Source organism: Numenius arquata, chromosome 16 (assembly GCF_964106895.1).
Source record: "Numenius arquata chromosome 16, bNumArq3.hap1.1, whole genome shotgun sequence".
Taxonomy (NCBI): domain Eukaryota; kingdom Metazoa; phylum Chordata; class Aves; order Charadriiformes; family Scolopacidae; genus Numenius; species Numenius arquata.
Window position 1 is genome coordinate 11,559,133 of NC_133591.1, and position 17,879 is coordinate 11,577,011.

The 17,879-nt window shown below is 40.4% G+C and overlaps 1 protein-coding gene across 1 annotated transcript; it reads right to left on the reverse strand.

Moving 5' to 3' along the window:
- Positions 1-2,037: 2,037 nt before the first annotated feature.
- On the reverse strand, positions 2,038-16,176 carry LOC141472579 (serotransferrin-2-like). Its single transcript, XM_074159723.1, has 17 exons — positions 16,040-16,176; positions 13,548-13,711; positions 12,328-12,427; positions 11,266-11,442; positions 10,600-10,762; positions 10,429-10,493; positions 9,592-9,749; positions 8,401-8,587; positions 8,083-8,231; positions 7,772-7,862; positions 7,422-7,490; positions 6,941-7,123; positions 6,494-6,650; positions 5,691-5,773; positions 4,253-4,437; positions 3,677-3,863; positions 2,038-2,921 (listed from the first exon to the last, which is right to left on the reverse strand). Exons 1-17 carry the CDS (start codon positions 16,089-16,091, stop codon positions 2,872-2,874), a joined length of 2,220 nt encoding a protein of 739 aa, XP_074015824.1. The 5' UTR covers positions 16,092-16,176; the 3' UTR covers positions 2,038-2,871.
- Between the last annotated feature and the right edge of the window lie 1,703 nt (positions 16,177-17,879).

Sequence of the window (17,879 nt, forward strand, 5' to 3'; positions counted from 1 at the left end):
AAGTATAGAGAATGCATCTTTTGGGGTCTTCCCTAGCTTGCCTTTTCATAAAGTGAAAACCCACTCCAGTGAGAATATTTTTGTATCGTCATGGAAAGACAATGTACAGATTGCTCACAGAATGATGACCAGAGCAGCTTGGGATGAATTGCAAAGCTTTTGCCATGTGCTGTCTCTCAGCAGTAAGTTTTGGAGAGCCAGGCAGCTCTTTGCAAAATTTGCTGATTATGGGAGGAAGAAAGATCACTTAAAAATAAATAAATAACTTTTATTTTCAGCATGCTACGACTGGAGCAGCTAAGGCTACTTAATGTATGTTACAGCATTTGCCTGGCTGGCCTTGTGGCTGCATACATTTGAGTTCTGATGCTTGCTGGATATGATTTTCTGCAAGCAGTTCTCATTTATTGTATTTGATTTGAGGTGGGCCTTTGGTATATTATGTTCCAGGTGCTCTTCTAGAATATGGATGGTAACTGTGGATTAAAGGTCTGTGTGATGCTATCAAGTTAAGAATTTGTACACTTGTGCCATTAGCCTTCATCATGCTCTTGGCATTTTGTTTCTGTTCAATATTGTGTGAATCTAAAATTTTACTGTTTCTTTTGTGTGTGTTTTTAATTTATGGAAATAAATTTTTCTGAGACCCTTTCAGGTTTTTTAGGCCTTCTTTAGGCTTGTATCAGTAAATATGCATGATCTATCTGTCTTGCATACGTGGGGGGAAGAGGTCAAATCTCCAAAGAGATTAACACCATTAAGTGACTGGGTGGGCTGCTGGTGAAGAATGGAACAGCAATTCCAGTGTTCACTCACCCACAGCCATACTTTAACAGGAACAGAAACAGATCTGGGGGATTTTAAGCATGATCCTGGCTATTATTCTTAGCATTGAGATAGCATCCAGCTGTTAAGGTAGTAGAGTAGCAGGAGCCAGAGAGCACCGGCAGTTCCCACTTGGCTCTGCATGGAGAGGTTCCACGCTGAGGCAGGCTGGTGGTTCATGTGCTACGGCCTGTGCAAGGCATCAGGCTGGTGCTTTTAAACCAAAGCTGAAGCACAGGAACATCAAAAAGGCCTATTAAGCATCTGTAATGTCTATGCCAGAAACAACTCCTCAGCCCTTCCAACCTGTGAAATCGTGTATAACCCAGATTTTCAATTTATTGCTATTCAGCTGCATGCTGCTTTTGGCAAAGCTAAGCTGGCAGATGCATTTCTTCCCTCTCCTCCTAACTTCCTTCTCTGATAGAAGTGCAGTGTTGTGTGGATCCCACAGGTGGCATGTAAGCTCCAGGAAAGAAAGGAAGGGAGCACCTCTGAGAGCTAAACAAGCATCCTGCTGTTCCCCTGCTTCAGGGCTCCAGCTGGCTGGCTGCAACACAGTGTATGAGGATTTTGCTCTGTTGCCATACTGGGACGTGCTTCATTCACCATTTAGCTCTCCCCTTTTATCTGAAAGGTAGGAGAGTTTGGACTTGCATCCTCTCTCTGTTTGATTAGTCAATGTCAAATAATGGGACAAATGGGACAGAGCAGTCTCAGCGAAGATGCACTGAATCTAAAGCTGCTGGTCAGAGTGCAAATTTTTTTCTTTCTCAGGAAGTGAAAAGAGGGAGGAGAGGGGCAACTAAGTCAAACGACAGGAAAGACAAGCTAGGCATGGAACTGTTTAAAACCAGGTATTCTTAGCAGTGCTGCCTCGTTTTGTTGTTCTTGGTGGAGGGTTTTTTTTATGTTTTTTTCCTTTATATGGCAGATACATTGACTTCATCTCTGTTGCAGCTGGCCTGTCTTTGCCATTTGCATCTCGTTTATTGCTAACTGAGGTTAATATAACTGCAATGTATGGAGAAAGGACTGGAAGTTTTTGGGTGAAGAATTTTTTGATTTTATTTTTTTTCATTAAAAATCTGCATGGGAGTGGAAGGTGATAACCCTCTTGCAAACTGAAGTGAGCCCTGCCCATTAAATTTTTACCCAGTAACAGGCACAACGAATACATGATACATTCTGTTCAAAAGGCAGGCAGGTTCTGCTTGTAAAACCAATGCTGTTTAATTGATAAATCATATATTGACACTTCATAGAATCAAAGATTCAAAGTGTCAAAGTACTACAAAGTAATGGTTGGAATTTTTGGCAGGGATGAATATCCATTGCTTTCCTTCACCTTAAGGCTGCAAGCATCCAGTTCTGCTGGCTTTAGATGCCTTAACACGTTAATTCGTGAGAGAAAAATGTTTTGATTTCTACTATAAACCCTTGGTTAAAAAAGCAAATACATTCTTCCCAGGTAAATGTGGAAAAGACTACTGGTTCTGATAGCAATTACATATACAACCTATAGTATACATGTGTATTCAGCAAGCACTATCTAGCTGCAGCCAAAATCACAGATAGAGAAGACACTGCTACAACTACCAAAATGTCAGTTGATTTTTTTTCCATGGAAACAGTTTTATAAGACAAGCAAGGCAAACTGCTACTCACTAACCTGTGCCACTCATGACAGTCTGTATTTTAGTCCATGGTATCAGCCCTGCTATTTCCACAAAAATGCTGATTTCTCCACAGTAGTTGTACGGAATTGCTGATCCTAGTTCTGTGCTGTGCGTTATGCAGACTGGCCCGTGCTGTTCTACACGATGCCATGCTCCAAACAAGAAAGGGGTGACATATGAGTAGTATTACATTATCATAAAACATAAAATCTGCTTTAAAAAAAAAAAAAAGATGAGAGTATTCAGCATACATTTCTAGAGATGATTGTTTCCTCACTGATTGCTTTGTATAGCTTGGACTTGTACATTTCCTTGTTTTCAACACTGATGGTGATGTATGTGCCGTGCAAAGCCCCTGTATTAGCTGTCAGTTCGATGAGGATGCACAGATATCCTGATTGCAGAACTCTAAGATACCTACAAACCAGTAAGAAAGTATACACTTAAAGATGCTATCAGCTTTAAAAATAACAAATTCTTCAGATACTATTCACTGAAACAGCAGAATAAAGGTAAAAATCCCCTTTTGAATTTCAGTTCTCTAACAACTTAGGCTCCCAGAAGTCTAATTTACTGTGTAATCTTCATTTACTTCAGTACAGATTTTCAGATCCCAAAACAGCTTGACCCTGGCTCGTAGACAGTTTCCGTTTTAGTGATAGCTAAATGCGTACTTTATACAGCTTTCAGTCAAAAATAATGAAAAAGCCATTCCTTAAGCTTATAAAGGTTTTGATCTTGAGTTCTCTAGTGCACTCTTTTTAAAAAGGAAATTATTTAAATTATTTTAAGATTAATTCAATAATTAAATATAAATTTTCTATTTTTCCCCAGTTTGGCATATCCAAATGAACATTATATTCCCTTTTCCCAGAACCGATCTTTGGAATTGAAGGGAAATATTTCAGAGTGGGAGTAAACCAGTCCTATTTCAATAACCTCATATTTGCTGTAAAATGTATTGCTTTTTGTGTTCCTGTAGAGCTCCAGATTCAGTGCTTTTGGTTAGGAGTTATAAGAGGCTCTAAAGGAGCTCCAAACACAGTACTCCTTGGAAAATTGTTACTAACAGGATTATGTAGAACATACTTCAACAAAAGGGCAACAGCTATTCACAGAAGGCTTCCTGCTTTGCAATTTTGTCTATCTCAAAATTAAGAACTTGACTTTACCTGCAGGTGTACAATTAAACACCAGTTCTGCCAGTTGAAAGAAAGAGGCTCCAAGAATTTCCTGATAGCTCATGTGACTTGCATGAACAAGGTACTGAGTAGTATCTTTGAAAAGCAGATCACTTTCCCCATACTTCCATGACTGAAAAAGATGGAATTCAGAATCCAGTTTGCTTCCCAGAGATTCCTAAACAGGAAAGAAATAGATTCCAAAGATTGCATCTTAGATAGTAGGTTAAGCTGGTGACCCTCAGTTTTATAGCAAGATCTAGCAGAAAAAAGGTTCCACTTTCACCTATCACTGTCCTTATTTGTACAAAAAGATGCAGTTTTGCAGTGGCTTATTTCTCAGCAAAACTATTACCACTGTAGAATGGCAACTGGTGCCAAAATGCCTCTTTAGAGAAGCCAAGTAATTATTTTCTCAGTCTTCTATGCACGTTCTTAATTCTCTCATATTGAACCCAAAGGCAATTTATGTATTTAGTATATAAAGCTTTTGATCTTGAAAGGCTTTACAGCAGGTGTACATAACAAGTGATAACATGCTAACTTTTTCCCTGTTATCTGCTTTACCTGGGATTTCATTAGAAAGTCATAGATTTTAGTGACAGTGACTGGTCGAGTCATAACGGTGCTGGGGGGAATGGGGCCAAGGTTACAGCCTGCCCATTCTGTGACTGCAGCTCGCGTTCCATCCGGACACAAGAGTTCAAAGTCAACAGGGGTATAACCTTTTGCCCAACCAGAGCTGTCCAGATCTGAAAAGAAGAGGAAGTGAAAACAAATACTTTTTTAAAAACAAAAGCAGAAGACAGGGTGCATCTCATGCAAAATGTTAAACATTGAGAGGAAGAAGTTTAGTCAATATGTTCAAAACAAATGCGGTGTGCTACCTGGTCATTTGTTAGGAACAGGGTAGTGTTTTCTCTGAAGAAACACAACAGTGAACTTAAGCTGCACCTATCAACTGAAAACTAGAGTAACATCAAGGCCTACAAACAGCTTATCCTGCCTCATCTTCATCTGTAATCAGATCACTTTTGGAAAACAAAGCAATTGAGCCCTCATGTCCTTTGCTTCCCCAAACAAACTGCTCATTGCTGCATGAATTCCTGTGGGTTTCCAGGCCGTTATACCTCCACTTGATTTTAGAGAGATTCCTCTCTTAGAAAAGTCTCTTCTGTTACTGAAATTGCCTAAATTAGAATTTCAGTGTGCTTTGTCAGCACTGCCGAACCAAATGTGAGTTCCCTTCATCTTCACAGCTCTGAAAAGGCAGCATGTTTTGGCTGTTAGAGCAGGAGGCATAATTTAAGAGATTGCGGGGATTTAAGCTACTGTAACCAAACCATTTTCATCAACAAAATCCAATTGCTAGACTGTAGCAAAGACCAGTATTTCCGAGAGGAATTTAAACATTTCACAGTGTAGTAACAATGTTGTTTTCGGAAACTGTGAAAGACAAAATCACTTGCAGTATTTTTACCTATTAAGCTATTTGGACTGTTTATTCCACAAGTGTCTGTGAAACAACACGAGGAAGTTGCCGTGTCACAATGAAGCCACAGAACATCTCCCAGCACAAAGAGCCCACGGCACTGCTCTTACCTGCCGTTTTCATTCTTCAAATTCTGATTAAAAACAACGTGTACATGCACTATGGTTGCCTGTGAAAGAAAGTCTGGTGGGAAAAGTCACTTGCTTTTTAAAGCTTTGGGCTTCCCAAAAATTAGTGCAGTCTCCAAGGATGATTAACCCCCCAAAACACACCTTGATTTTTGCACTCAGTGACTTTTCCTCTTTCCTCTCTAAAACTGAACAGTGTCTGAATTTTGAGCTTTACTGGAACACCTGCATGCAGGAAGGTTCTTGCAATTTTCCAGTCACAAACACAACTTCATGAACCCAGATTAAACCTGTAAAAGTGATCCTCAGGAGTGATAGTTGCTGTGTGGGAAGTAACTGACACTAATGAACATTCTCAAAGGAAAAGAGAATATCCGCATCTCACTCTGTATGTTCTGGAGTAGGTTAGAGTGTTCCAGGAAAGCTACATCTCCGAAGCTTCTTCCACTGGGGTTGCCAACTAGGCACCTAGTGCAGGAAAAAAACCAGGAAATTATCAGACAGCCACTATGACTGACATTTGTACAATCATCTGAAGCTAAAATAGGAGTAGGTGGAAGTATCCCTCTCATCTGTAATTACTTGGTTGTAATATGGAAGAAGTTAGTGATGTCAGTATAGATCTTGGTAGAGAGTGTTCACGTATTTGGTAAGACTATTCCTTTCATCCCTTAAAGCAGCTCCCAAGTCAAAGTTGTGGCACAACGTCCATGCAGCCTCACCTGTGCCTGGCCAGGAAAGAGAATGCAATTCAACCAAATGCATTATATATCTTCTATAAAAGTGCTTTCACTTTTAATATTCTTCTCTGCCTCTGCTTCAAATATGTATTTTTTAATATCACCAGTCTGTTTAATTGTCCCCCGTACCCTACACTGCTGTTCACCACATCACCTCTGCTCTCTGACTTAACTGCCTTTCATCCCTTCTCTTCAATGAGTCAGTACCAATGCTCTAAGCCTTACATGTTTGGAAGCATTGTCTTGCTCTGGAAATGGTTTTGTGACTATTTTAAATCCCCAATCAGCTGAGCATCTCATAGCAACTGCAACCAAAACAAAATACAAGCTAGCAAAAGTTTATACAGCCAGTTACTTAACAAAAAAAAAAAATCCAAAGAAAACCAGCAGCAAAATAATAAGCCAATTCTGGCTATTGCTCTGCATTTCTGACTGACAGAAGGCTTACCTGAGCGCTCCCATATTGCCATAGTAACGTTCATTGTGACTTGCAGCACATCTGCTGGATGCTCGAGCCCCTTCCACCTCACTGTCTCCAATGCACACCTTGCAGAGGTTTCCATCTGCTCCTGGCATGCAGCCCTTCCAAAAGTAACGCTGATAAACTGAGTAGAGAAAACTGAGGTGAGATTAGGGCAAGGTATGCCAAAGCTTTTTCATGCATGGGAAAAGACAGGAATGAAACTCCGTTCTAACGGCTAGCAAGAAGAGGGCTAAATAATAGTGTGAAGAATCACACATTGTCAGATAGGAGGAAGAGCTGCTTCAGCACGCTCTGAGACTGCAATCATCCCGTGCTGGTCACACCCTCATGGCCCCATCTCCATTTTACTCCCAAATTTGGAGCTTCAGATTTCCATGATCTAGTCAACAGATAACCCAGAGCAGCCCTTACCAGAGCCAATGTCACAGTTATCAGTGTCGTTCTCCAGAGCTCCCACTGTGTATCTGGAAGGAAGTAGCCATCCTCCAGGACTGTACAGGTGACTGTGGCAGGATCGCCTTCCCCTGAGGTTACGGATATTAATCTGTTTGGTGTTTTTCTTAGCTAAGGCAACAGCATAAACCGGTGGCAGCACTGTAAAACAATGACCACAAACCATTTATACCAAGGCAATTAAGTATTCCAGACAGGTACAGCCCCCTTCTTCCCTCCCTAGTTCTGTCACGATATCTTCAGTTACAGCAGAGGATCTGCTCTCCTTGCTTAGCCACAAAGCTCCTGTCCCAGCTGCCCGGCATTATCTGTAAAGCTCCTACTGAACGTGCACAGCAATTTCTTTCCCAAACCAACATGCAAATACATCCCTACATAAATCCTAGAGGCAGCCTCAGGAAAACCTAAACCTTTTGCCTTCTCAAAGTTGCCCTGTTACCTTTGTGTTTAAGGTGAATTCGTTTCCCTGTTTCCTCCACGCTCTTAGCAGCCAGGGCACAATCTCCCCCTGGAAAGGAGAGACAACCATTAAGGATCTTGTCACTGCTGTCATTCCTATTACGTGGCAGCACCCCATCAAAAACCTTGAAATATTCTTGAGCCATGTCAGCAGAAGAGATATCATAAACAGCCGGACCAAATAGTAGAGCCAGTTAGCGGAAGAGCTGGGAAGAGTATTTGGACATATATATTGATTCCTGCTTCTGTCATACACTGTGGAAATTTAACTATATTTTAATGGTACCTTTTTGATTCCCTCCCTTATGCTAAGGTCACGTGAGCACTTACCATAACATTCTGCAGCTACAGGCACCAATCCACACTTCCCTGCAATGTAGACGTGTGTTGCGTCCAGGGTGACGGCATCAGCCTCACTACTCTGCCAACAGCATTATAGAAAATAACAAAACCAGGATTTGCATGAATTGTGTAACCAAGCAGCTGTACTTCCCCACTGGTTGGAAATTCCCCTGTATAAACTCCCTGTCATTCCCACTGGTTCCTCCAGTTTACAAGCTGTTTTTCCCCTTGTTCAGCTCAGACAAGGACATAGACACCCTGTGCCATTTATCATACACTGACCAGAGGGAGTCTCCTACCTTGATCATTTCAATGCATTTGGTCATGGAAGTTGCTTGGACACAGACTAATGGGTCGGATTTGATGCTCAGCGCCCACTCCTCACATTTGCGAAGCTCAGCGTCACTGATGCAGCACCAGCGCACAACACTGTTGTCCAAAGAGCTCCCTGCATTAGAAGGAAGGAGCAGAGTGAGATCATGTCACCTATGCACTAATCTGTTCTTTGCTAAGGGGATGTTTAGGTCTATGCATTCATGCCTGGCACGGAGGAATAACACGGAAAGAGAACTTTTTCTTCCCTTTCCTTAGCTACAGTCCTCTGGAAGGCTTCTCACCTTCATGGCCAAGACCCTTAAGGAGAGCTACATAATCCAGACCAAGGACATAGGCAATCTCTAGCTGCTCCTCAAGAAGCTGCAGGTGCTGAGTGGCATCTTGGAACAGCAGGTTCTTTCCCCCATAGGGTGCTGAAGTGAAGAGTTCAAACCTGGCTCTTTCCTTTCCTTTTCGCCCAAAGAGGCGCTAGGACAAGAACAACACTTTTAATTGCCACAAATCTGCTAATCAACAGGCAGCCTCATCCTCCCCTCCCTTCATATCAACATAGCACTCAGGGGTTCCATCATGCTGGGTCAAAGCCCACAGGTACTGCAGTGAGTGGATGGTTCCAGTCCTAAAAGAACTATATGATTCACTTTTTTGAAGAATTTTTTCCCATCTTAGTTATTCCAATTTATTGGGCTGTGCTTAAGGCCTCCTACCCTGGAAAGGCAACCTAGGGGGTATAGCTGAGTGAGAAACATTGTGTTAAAGATCGGTGCAGTAAAAGGGTGCAAGGTATCTTGTGCTTTATGATGGGGAAGTACCATGTGCAAAGTAGCTTTGTTCAGCCTGATGGTACCAGAAGAGAAGAGAGCACTGAGGTGTGGACTAGGAACACTGCTGCATAGCCATTGCTGGGGTGGGGGCAGAACACAGCTAAGATACGAAGATCTCTCAATAAAGAAGAGATTTTGTACAACTGCCTTTTGCTGGAGTCTCCGTGACAGCACAACTCAGCCCACTGGGTTGAAGTATTCACTGTCTGCTGGACTATTTTAAGGGCTGGGTCGCTTCATAAATCCTTTACATTTGTATTTAAATATGCCTTTCAGGTTCAGCTTCAAATAGATTCCTGGATGTCAAGGCAACAGAAACTATTTCTAAGTTGAGAAAAAGAGAGGAACAAAGGTGAAACCTGCCTGACCCTATGCGTCTCCCTTCATATAAGTTCCAGGGCAGGATGAACACCATCAGCCATTTTCCAGTTTGGGTGTTATGGTGTCTTCCCTTCTTTACTTATTTATTCCCAGCCTTCTACAGAGGAACACTTTAGAGAGAAGTAAAACCTTGTTCTAGAAGCCAATGGAGGACCCTTCCCCAGAACAACCAATTTTTAGTCCTTTTTCACACTAACTAGGCATTTCTCAAGAAAGAAGGAAGAAAAGCTTGTGTCTGGAGATATACAGCTTACAATATCCACTCACTTGGATCATGGTAAGAAATTTGTTGGTGATCTTCTGGAAGTTGTGGCGGGTGATGATGCCACGGCCAGGCCCCTTGCCCAAGTTACAGGTGCTGTATTCGGTCAGCTCAGCTGTAGTCCCATCAGGACACAGGAGTTCGTATTCCTGTTGTTCTACCTCTGATACAAGAAGACACTCATGAATCTATGAAATGAGAGGTGACTTGGCAGCAGGCACAGAGATGGAAGGTAAAACATTTTTCAGAGGAAGTTGCTCAAGGATTATTCAAGCAGCACAGTGTATTAAGCACACTTGGGAAAGTTGTCTTTGATACACTCTTCTCTTAACAAAGAGAGGAACCTCAGCCAGAGGTACTCCAAAATACTCTTTAAACTGTATCTCCATAAATATGTTTGTTTAAAAATATTTACCTGCAAATACTACTGATAACCACCTTCAAAAATGTTGATGCAGAGCTCGACTGAGTATGAAAATACAAAACAGGTATATGGAAACTGCATGTTCTAGCAGCTCAATACACTGAATTTTAAAGGAATCTTATAACTCAGGCAATGCAAATACTGACAGCTGCATCAGAGACTTCAGGCTGAAGACAACACCTGTATAAAAACACCTGTCTGCTCCCATTCTAAGAATCCCCTGTGAGCAATTATGGCTCCCTTACTCCTTTCTCTTTTGTTTCCTTCTGACTTGTGTGGAGAGCCAAGAATACCATAGAACTGCTTGCAGGGATCGAATTTTCTCTGGAAACAACAAAAATCTAAGCATATCCCCCAAACTCCCATGCAGAAAGTAGCACAGACAGAGGTTAAAAGGAATCTGAGTTTTTAGGATTACCTGTGGCACTCATAATTGTTAGATGATCTAAAAAGGCAACATCTGCTACTCCATTCTTCAAGCACCTGCAGGAAGACAAATGCCATCCTATTAACATGTCACCCAGCTTTTCCTCCATCACGAGTTGTTTTTCCCCAAGAGTAAATTCAGTACAAGTGTCACAGAGCTCACCTGAAGGCTCCCTCAGAGTCATAGAAGGGTTCATTACTGCTTGTCTCACAGAAGTGGTTCTTGTCTCTGACATAGGATTTTTGTCCTTGGCAGAGAGCACACAGTTGAGGAGCAGCAACGCCAACCCCAGGAATGCAACTTGCATTGAAATACTCACTGATTACTGCAGATGTAGGAGGAAACAAAAAACAAACAAACAAAAAAAAAAAGAAAAAGAAAGAAAAAAGTCAAATGGGAAAAAATGGAAGAAAAGGGGGCAAACATAGCACAGGCATAACTAGGACTGTGGTGCTTTAATAAATAAATTAATAAATCAGCAAATTCAGCTTCATTGTCTAAACTTCAAATTTGAAAAAATTTCTGGAAACAGAGTGATCAAATGTTGCTTGGTTGAAACCATCCTTGTGCTGGCTAGATATTGCAAAGATTTGCTCCCTGTGCCATACAGGACACAAAGGTTTCCTGTTTTGGTAACAATTCTGCTGCTTTGAGATCACTAGAAAAGTTCTGAAGGGACCTAAGAGCCAGTATCAAAAACACTCCAAGAGGATATCTCATCCACAACGCCCTTCAGTTTCCACATAGCTCAGTTCATTCTACACCTGCTTGTATTTCAGTCATTTTTGCTGAGAGCAGAGACATAGCCCTATGGCTCCTATCACCCACCTTGGCTCAGAGGTTGCGCCTCATCCCAGGAAAGATCATTTCTTGCAAGGAGGAAGCCAAATGGAATATTCCAGCCTGATGTCCATCTGGCTCCATTGTGGCAGCTGCGTGCACCTCGTAGCCTCTGGATATCCAGAGTTCCTCGTTTGGCAATGGCCACAGCAAACACACAATTCCCTGCGATAGGACAAAATATGTAACAGAAATAACTAAATCCCAATTCTGCAGCTTCTGTTTGTGTAAAGGAGTTCAACTACTTCTGTGAACATGGCTAAAGAAAAAAAATATCTTAGGCATATGAAACATAGGTACCCATGCCAGCAACTTTACCATATACTGGCTACACAGCACTTTGTCGAACTGAGTGATGCAAGTGATGTGCAAAGCAAGAACGTAAAAATCTGGTGGAAAAGGCTTACAAGATCATCCTGTTTCATCACCCAATGCAATTGCTTCTCAAGAATTTTGAACACTTATATCACGCTGTTTAGGTATTGTGAAGTATTTTCTACTGTATGCTTGATTTTCGGTCCAACTTATTTATTCTTACCTTAAAAATCATTCATTGCACAGACCGTTCAGGTCTGCCACAAATTAAGAGGAATCTTACCATAACAAGATTCTCCACCTTATATTCTTGTCTCTTTAGAGTGAGAAGGAGAGAATTAATTCATGAGGGAAGCTAATCTCTTAAGAAATTGCTAGTAGATGTTCAGTTGTGCTAGTAAAGAGCATGGTATAAGAATTGACACAGATGGAATAAAACCCTTATAAAACCCTGCAAGATGTAGAACTCCAGTACACTAGCGCTGCGGGCAGGGGCAGATATAGACCGTTTGTCACAGTGACACAGAGAAAGGCTACTAGATAGAAAGCACCACTCGTATTTTGTTCATCATCAGTAAGTATTTTAGAAATAGTTGTTGTCACCTCCATACTCCTGTAAAGTTAATGAAAATGTACAGACCTTTTTTCAAGAATTCTTGAGCTTTGCCTTTCACTGCACAGCAATTTATAAGCCAAATCAGAAGTACAGCTTATTCTTTTGCTTTATGAACCTACCTTGGTCATAGATCTCCTTTGCCACCACTGTCAAACCATACAGCTTTACAGCAGAGTAAGCATCTCCAGCATCCAAGGAGGCAGCATCTGCTTTGTTCACCTTAAAAACAACAGCAAAACCCTCAAATCAAGTGTGCTTACAGGGAAACAAACAGAGCAGCTTCAAGAGCAGAGTTTCTGCCTGAGAAGTAGTAACCAGTGGCTTTTCCAAGCATTTGCTTTGTTTTTAATTGAATCTCTGCTACTAAGCATGGTGAAACGTTAGCTATGAAGGCTCAGTCACCTTCAAAAAACACCTGTTCTTTTCCAATATCACCTTTCCTTTCTTTCCATTCCAAAACCACAATTCTGTTGCCAACTGAAGAAAAAGGCAACCCCTGTTTCCTCCTACTGCTCCCCAAAGACCCCAAATCTTTCTGAGAGTTCTCCTGGCTGTAATCTTTCCATAACCATCCAGAAAACAGAACTGGAGTCTATTAACAAAAGTTGCAGGACTGAATAAAAAGACTAAATACATTATTCCCTGAACCAACAAGAGAGGTTTTATTTGTTTTGTTTTCCAGGTCAGATTTGGACCCATTGAAGCCAACTGGGACTGAATGAAAATGGAAATTGAAATTCTCTATTCCAGTCAAGTTTTAGGTATGTTAACTAAATTATTCTACAGAAAATGCTTATCTTCCTTTTTCATTAGTGATTTTTTTCAAAGCATACAGCATTATGAAAATGGAATTTCAGAACTGGTATAAAGCCTACACTTACAAATGGTCAGATGTCTTATTGAAATTAAAGATTTTTGTATGAAAAAAGGTTTTTGCTCTTTACTTCAGAAAAGATTGGCTAGGGGCTAAAAATAGTAGGGAAGAAAGGGAAGGGAAAATACTGATTATAGTCAGAGTAGGACCTAGGACCAAAACCCACAAGCAATGGGATGCTCTGAGCAAGTTTTAATTTAGTAGCTTGGTTTTGTCCATTTATTTCCAAGTAGCTTTTTACTTATTTCCTGGAGATTGCAAGGACGTTAGCTGGGATAAAATAGTACATCTAGTAGAATGTTCATGGGTTTTAATTCTTGCCTCTCAAGCTACCATATACTTTGTCATGCGTGCAATACCATCATTTCAGTATCCTTTTATTCTCCCATGGATTCTGTTTAACAGTTTCTTCTTCAAAAGAGGATTTGGACTCAAAATCAGTTTTAGAAATCTCTGTGAACTCACCCTGATCTTATCAATGCAGTCATATGTATTATGGGCTCTGATGCAAGAAATCCTAGTAAACGAGTTGACAGTAGCAAGGGGCAGCACAGCCGTAAGTGCTTTGGACAGTTCAGCACACTTCCTCTGTTCTAGGTCAGAAAGGGTGCACCATCGGAATTTCTTCCCTGTAGGATCAACACAGAAGTCACGGTTTGTAGGATTCAGTGAAAAAAAAACACCTCAGTTTAAGACCTTATGGAAAGGGAAGCTATTTTCTTTTCTTTAACTTCACAAGTAAGCGGATTCTGCTCACTCGCACTCACATATCCACATAGTACAGGCACCCAAGAGAGGTGCCCAAGCAGTTTGACCAAGAGCACTTTTGCCAGCATGGAAGACAATGAATATTTGTTGTTGAGTCTTCACTATATCTCTTTGCTTCCTCTTGACTGGCAGCAGCAAAATAGTTTTAGGTATATTTTTCAAGAATCAGTTATTACAGCATGATCTTTTGCCTCAGAATCTTCCTTGCTTCATCCTCCATGAATCTTTGGCAAGGTTGCCACCCAAAATGAGGAAACAAAGGCAAGGACATCCTTATGGCTATGGTCTGTTTTCCTGTTGGGATAGCAAGAAGAGGAACGGCATTTACAGTTTAGGGTTACCTTGTTACCATCTACCTGTTATCAGACTGCAGTTTTTTCTCCTAACAAGCCAACAGTGATGTGACCTTATCAGAGCACGGACCTCTTGATGTAAACAATGCATTCCCCAGGGTTTATCAGTTTTTATTGCTGTCAGTTGTGTCCTTGGTTATCAATACAGGACATTCTTTTAACCTTTGCTCTGCTGTTTCCTCTGGTGCTTTCATGCACACATGCAAAATTTATCCATATCAATCTTAGTATTTCTGTTACAAAGTTCTAGAGAGTCATTAACTAAGCCTGCAAAAGAACAAGAACCATGGAGGGAGGATGTTGGTAGGGGATCAAGTTGCTTTAGCTTTGTCAAATTTAGTCTTTAGAGAGGGGAACAGTATTTCCTCCCCATTTTTTTTCCAGACAAGGACTACCTGATTTTAAATAATAAGACCCACATGAGAGCTCCAGGCTCAGAAAACCTTAGATATGAGAAGTATGAAAATTTTAAGTTGGAAGAAGTTCACAATTAAATGCTACTTCACAAAGGAGTTAAACCAAATCCTCAATCCAGAAAGTGAGCATCTGGGACTTTTTGAAATTATGATGGCAATTTTATGATTTGGACCTTCTTCTGGTTTTAAACAACATACTATCTAAGTGTTGCCTCAGCAATGACAAGTAACTTGCTGCACTTCCCTCAAGATAGAAAGGTTTATCTTCCATGACAACACCCACAATGAAAAACAGAAACTAGGGACAATTCGGTTACTGACAATGAAGAATCATGTACTGTGCTGAGCAGAGTATTGAGTAAACACTAACAACAAAATCCTTACAATTCTACCTCTTCCAAGCAGGAAGTTAGTAAGAATTATCTTCATTTCTGGATGCCAAACAAAGAGATTAAATAAACTGCACGGGAACACTCTATAAATTTTTAGCAGAACTGAACTATTCAGTTGCCAGATATTTTTCCAGCTGAAAACTCAGTAATCAATAAAAAACAAAACAAAACAATGCCAGCAGAAAGAAGGAAGATGAGATTTAAAGTGGAGGAGAAGTTGAAACCTCCTTTTCCAGGGGAAGTCTGTGGGTTGGTTGGTTTAAACTGACGATGAAGCTACATCCTAAGTAGTCCAGACACATCAATAAAATTTCCTCATTTGCTTTAGGCTCCAATTATCTTGGATGTACTATGACTTATTTTGTATTCTTCCTATTAAATGCCTTCTACTCTGAAATATATCATCATATTCATCTCAAGAAGATATGCATTTAAGGAGAAAAAAAGTGATTATTATATATAAAAATAGCATGCAGTTATGTAACTTATACCATGTAATGAAAACCAGGACTGAATGCATAGAAAACACTACAACATCTCTAACATTGTCATTTCCAGACGTTTAAGCATTTGGTTCTCTGGCAATCTGGAATAAATAATGTTTATAATTAAAACACTGAAGTTTTTATTTCTTTGAGCATAGGATCAGACATTAGTATTCTACTTGTTTTGACGTTACTTCAGTGCAGTTCCAAAAAGAACCCATTGTGGTTTTAGAGAGGTGCAGCTTGAAATACACTGATTGATTTTGACAGTGTTAATGAGTACGCAGATCTCAACTATCCAAAGAAAACAAATCTTCACTGAATTGCTGAGAAACGAGCGTACCAAGCTGTTTCAAAGCTAACAGGGTCACCATCTGCCAATGATCAAACAGGAAAAGTACAGGCAAATAGAAATCACAGGCACAGTTCTAGCTACAACTTCTTTGCACAGAAGAAAACAAAATCAAAGCATATATTAGAGTTTGTATCCTGGTAACCCATCCAGAAGTCACCATTCTCTTTCCCTCTCTACATCAGCCTTACCTGAAGACAGAAAAGTGAAGATGATTAGGACAATTAAAACCACTGTTTTCATGATTACAGCAGTTCAGCAAGGATCCTCTCTCTACCCTGACGCTCTGCCTTCTCATACCAGGAATTCCACAGTGATGACCAAAGGCTCTGGAAGATAACAAAGGGGTTTTAGGCATCAACAAGGATAAACCAAGATTTAAGAAATAAAACAAACTGTCAGAGGATGGAATATTTTTATATGCAAAGGAGAAAGGGATGGGGTCTTATTCCTATCCACAGATGGAAAATGTCCGTGCATTTTCTGCTTTGTTATGGACTGACACAGGAAGACACGTAAGCCTCTGCTTTTGAAATATATTGTGCTTCTCCTGTTTCAAAAGGCACCAAAGTGCCTTCGGGAGATAGGCAAGACTTACATTTATCTTCCAAAAAGGGTATCTAAAGCTAAGTGAATTGTCCAAACTACTGAATATATCTCTCTATAGAATATTGAGGGGTCCTTCTTACCTTATTTTTTCACCTGATAATGGTTTATCTACTGAGTAATTTTAAACAAAAAGTAATCCTATGGCTCCCTAAGAATTCAGAACAGAGCTGTGACACTCTTGACTTTCTTGACTCTCTTCATTCCATTCTAGCACAATAGTCTCATCCAAGCTGGCTTATTTTCCTGTTTTCTAACACTTAGCCTGGAACATTACCTCTTAATTACAGCAGCCATGATTAACATCATTAATTCTACAACAGGGAAAAAAACCCAACACACACACATACATATATATGTATAAGCAAAAGTGTGCATACTGAACTGATCTGATGATGCATAAAATATTGCTAATATGCTTTCATCTTTCCTATTTAGGAAAGAATTGACTATTCCTGTAGTCTTGGAGAAAGAAAGTCTTTTTCCTAGTTTTGTTTTCCTTCCTCATCTTATGGATTTTCTTAGTACGTTCTCTGCTTCATGTATTTTTGCCAATACTTTTCCCAGATTTCTTTTGTTGCCTTATGTACTCTTCCCCAGTGATTCACAGTCCTTATTCTCCACTTGCTTCTTTTGCATTCACGTACATGAATTCCATTGCTTATCTCTGCATTTCATAAGTTCCCTCACTAGGCCTGCAACATTTGTTGAGGTGCTATGCCTCCCACTAAGCTGATCACAGAAGACTTACATTTCTGACTCTGTCCTGCACTCCCTTAACAAACGTTCTCAAGCCCTAAGATCTCTGTTCTCTCATTTCTGAGAATAACCGTGGTATCATCCCACCCTTCACCTTGGCTCACAAGCACAGGCCTAGGACAGGGCAGTACCCTTTGGGAAGTATGTTTTATTTCTCAGTGAGTGCAGTCTTTATAATCTTTTCAAATGTTAAAAAAACCCCACCAAATGTAAGAATAGAACACATGATAAAACTAATTTTAAAATATCTAAAGGTCCACATATTTACTTTTAACTCCAGGGAGAAAGATTAGATCAGGACAGATCATTAACTAGTTCAGTCAATGTCAGCTAATATACACTATAAACAAGTATGTTTCATTTAATTACACCTTTACCTCTGAATCACTCCTGAATCACTTCTGGGGAAACTTGTCAGTCAGGCCCACCAGCAGGGTGCAGTTAGACATCAAAGCTGACGGCTCTTGCAATGCTTGTAGCAAAGCACTTTACAGGATCAAATCCCACCTTCTTTGAGTCTTTACTTCCTGCCAATCCTACCATTATGTTAGCTCAGGATATACGTACATCCCAACAACTCAGTCAGCTAATATTACTAATATTACATGAGGGCTGCATCTGGATCTCTGCCCAAATTTTACATCTTGAAAAATAAAAGGTTTTCCT

Coding starts and splice junctions, on each gene's coding strand:
- LOC141472579 (XM_074159723.1), bottom strand. CDS start 16,091: ATGAAAACAGTGGTTTTAATTGTCCTAATCATCTTCACTTTTCTGTCT. Junction 10,494..10,599: donor GACTCTGAGGGAGCCTTCAG/GTGAGCTCTGTG, acceptor GTCTTCCTGCAG/GTGCTTGAAGAATGGAGTAG. Junction 8,588..9,591: donor AATTTCTTACCATGATCCAA/GTGAGTGGATAT, acceptor TTCTTGTCCTAG/CGCCTCTTTGGGCGAAAAGG.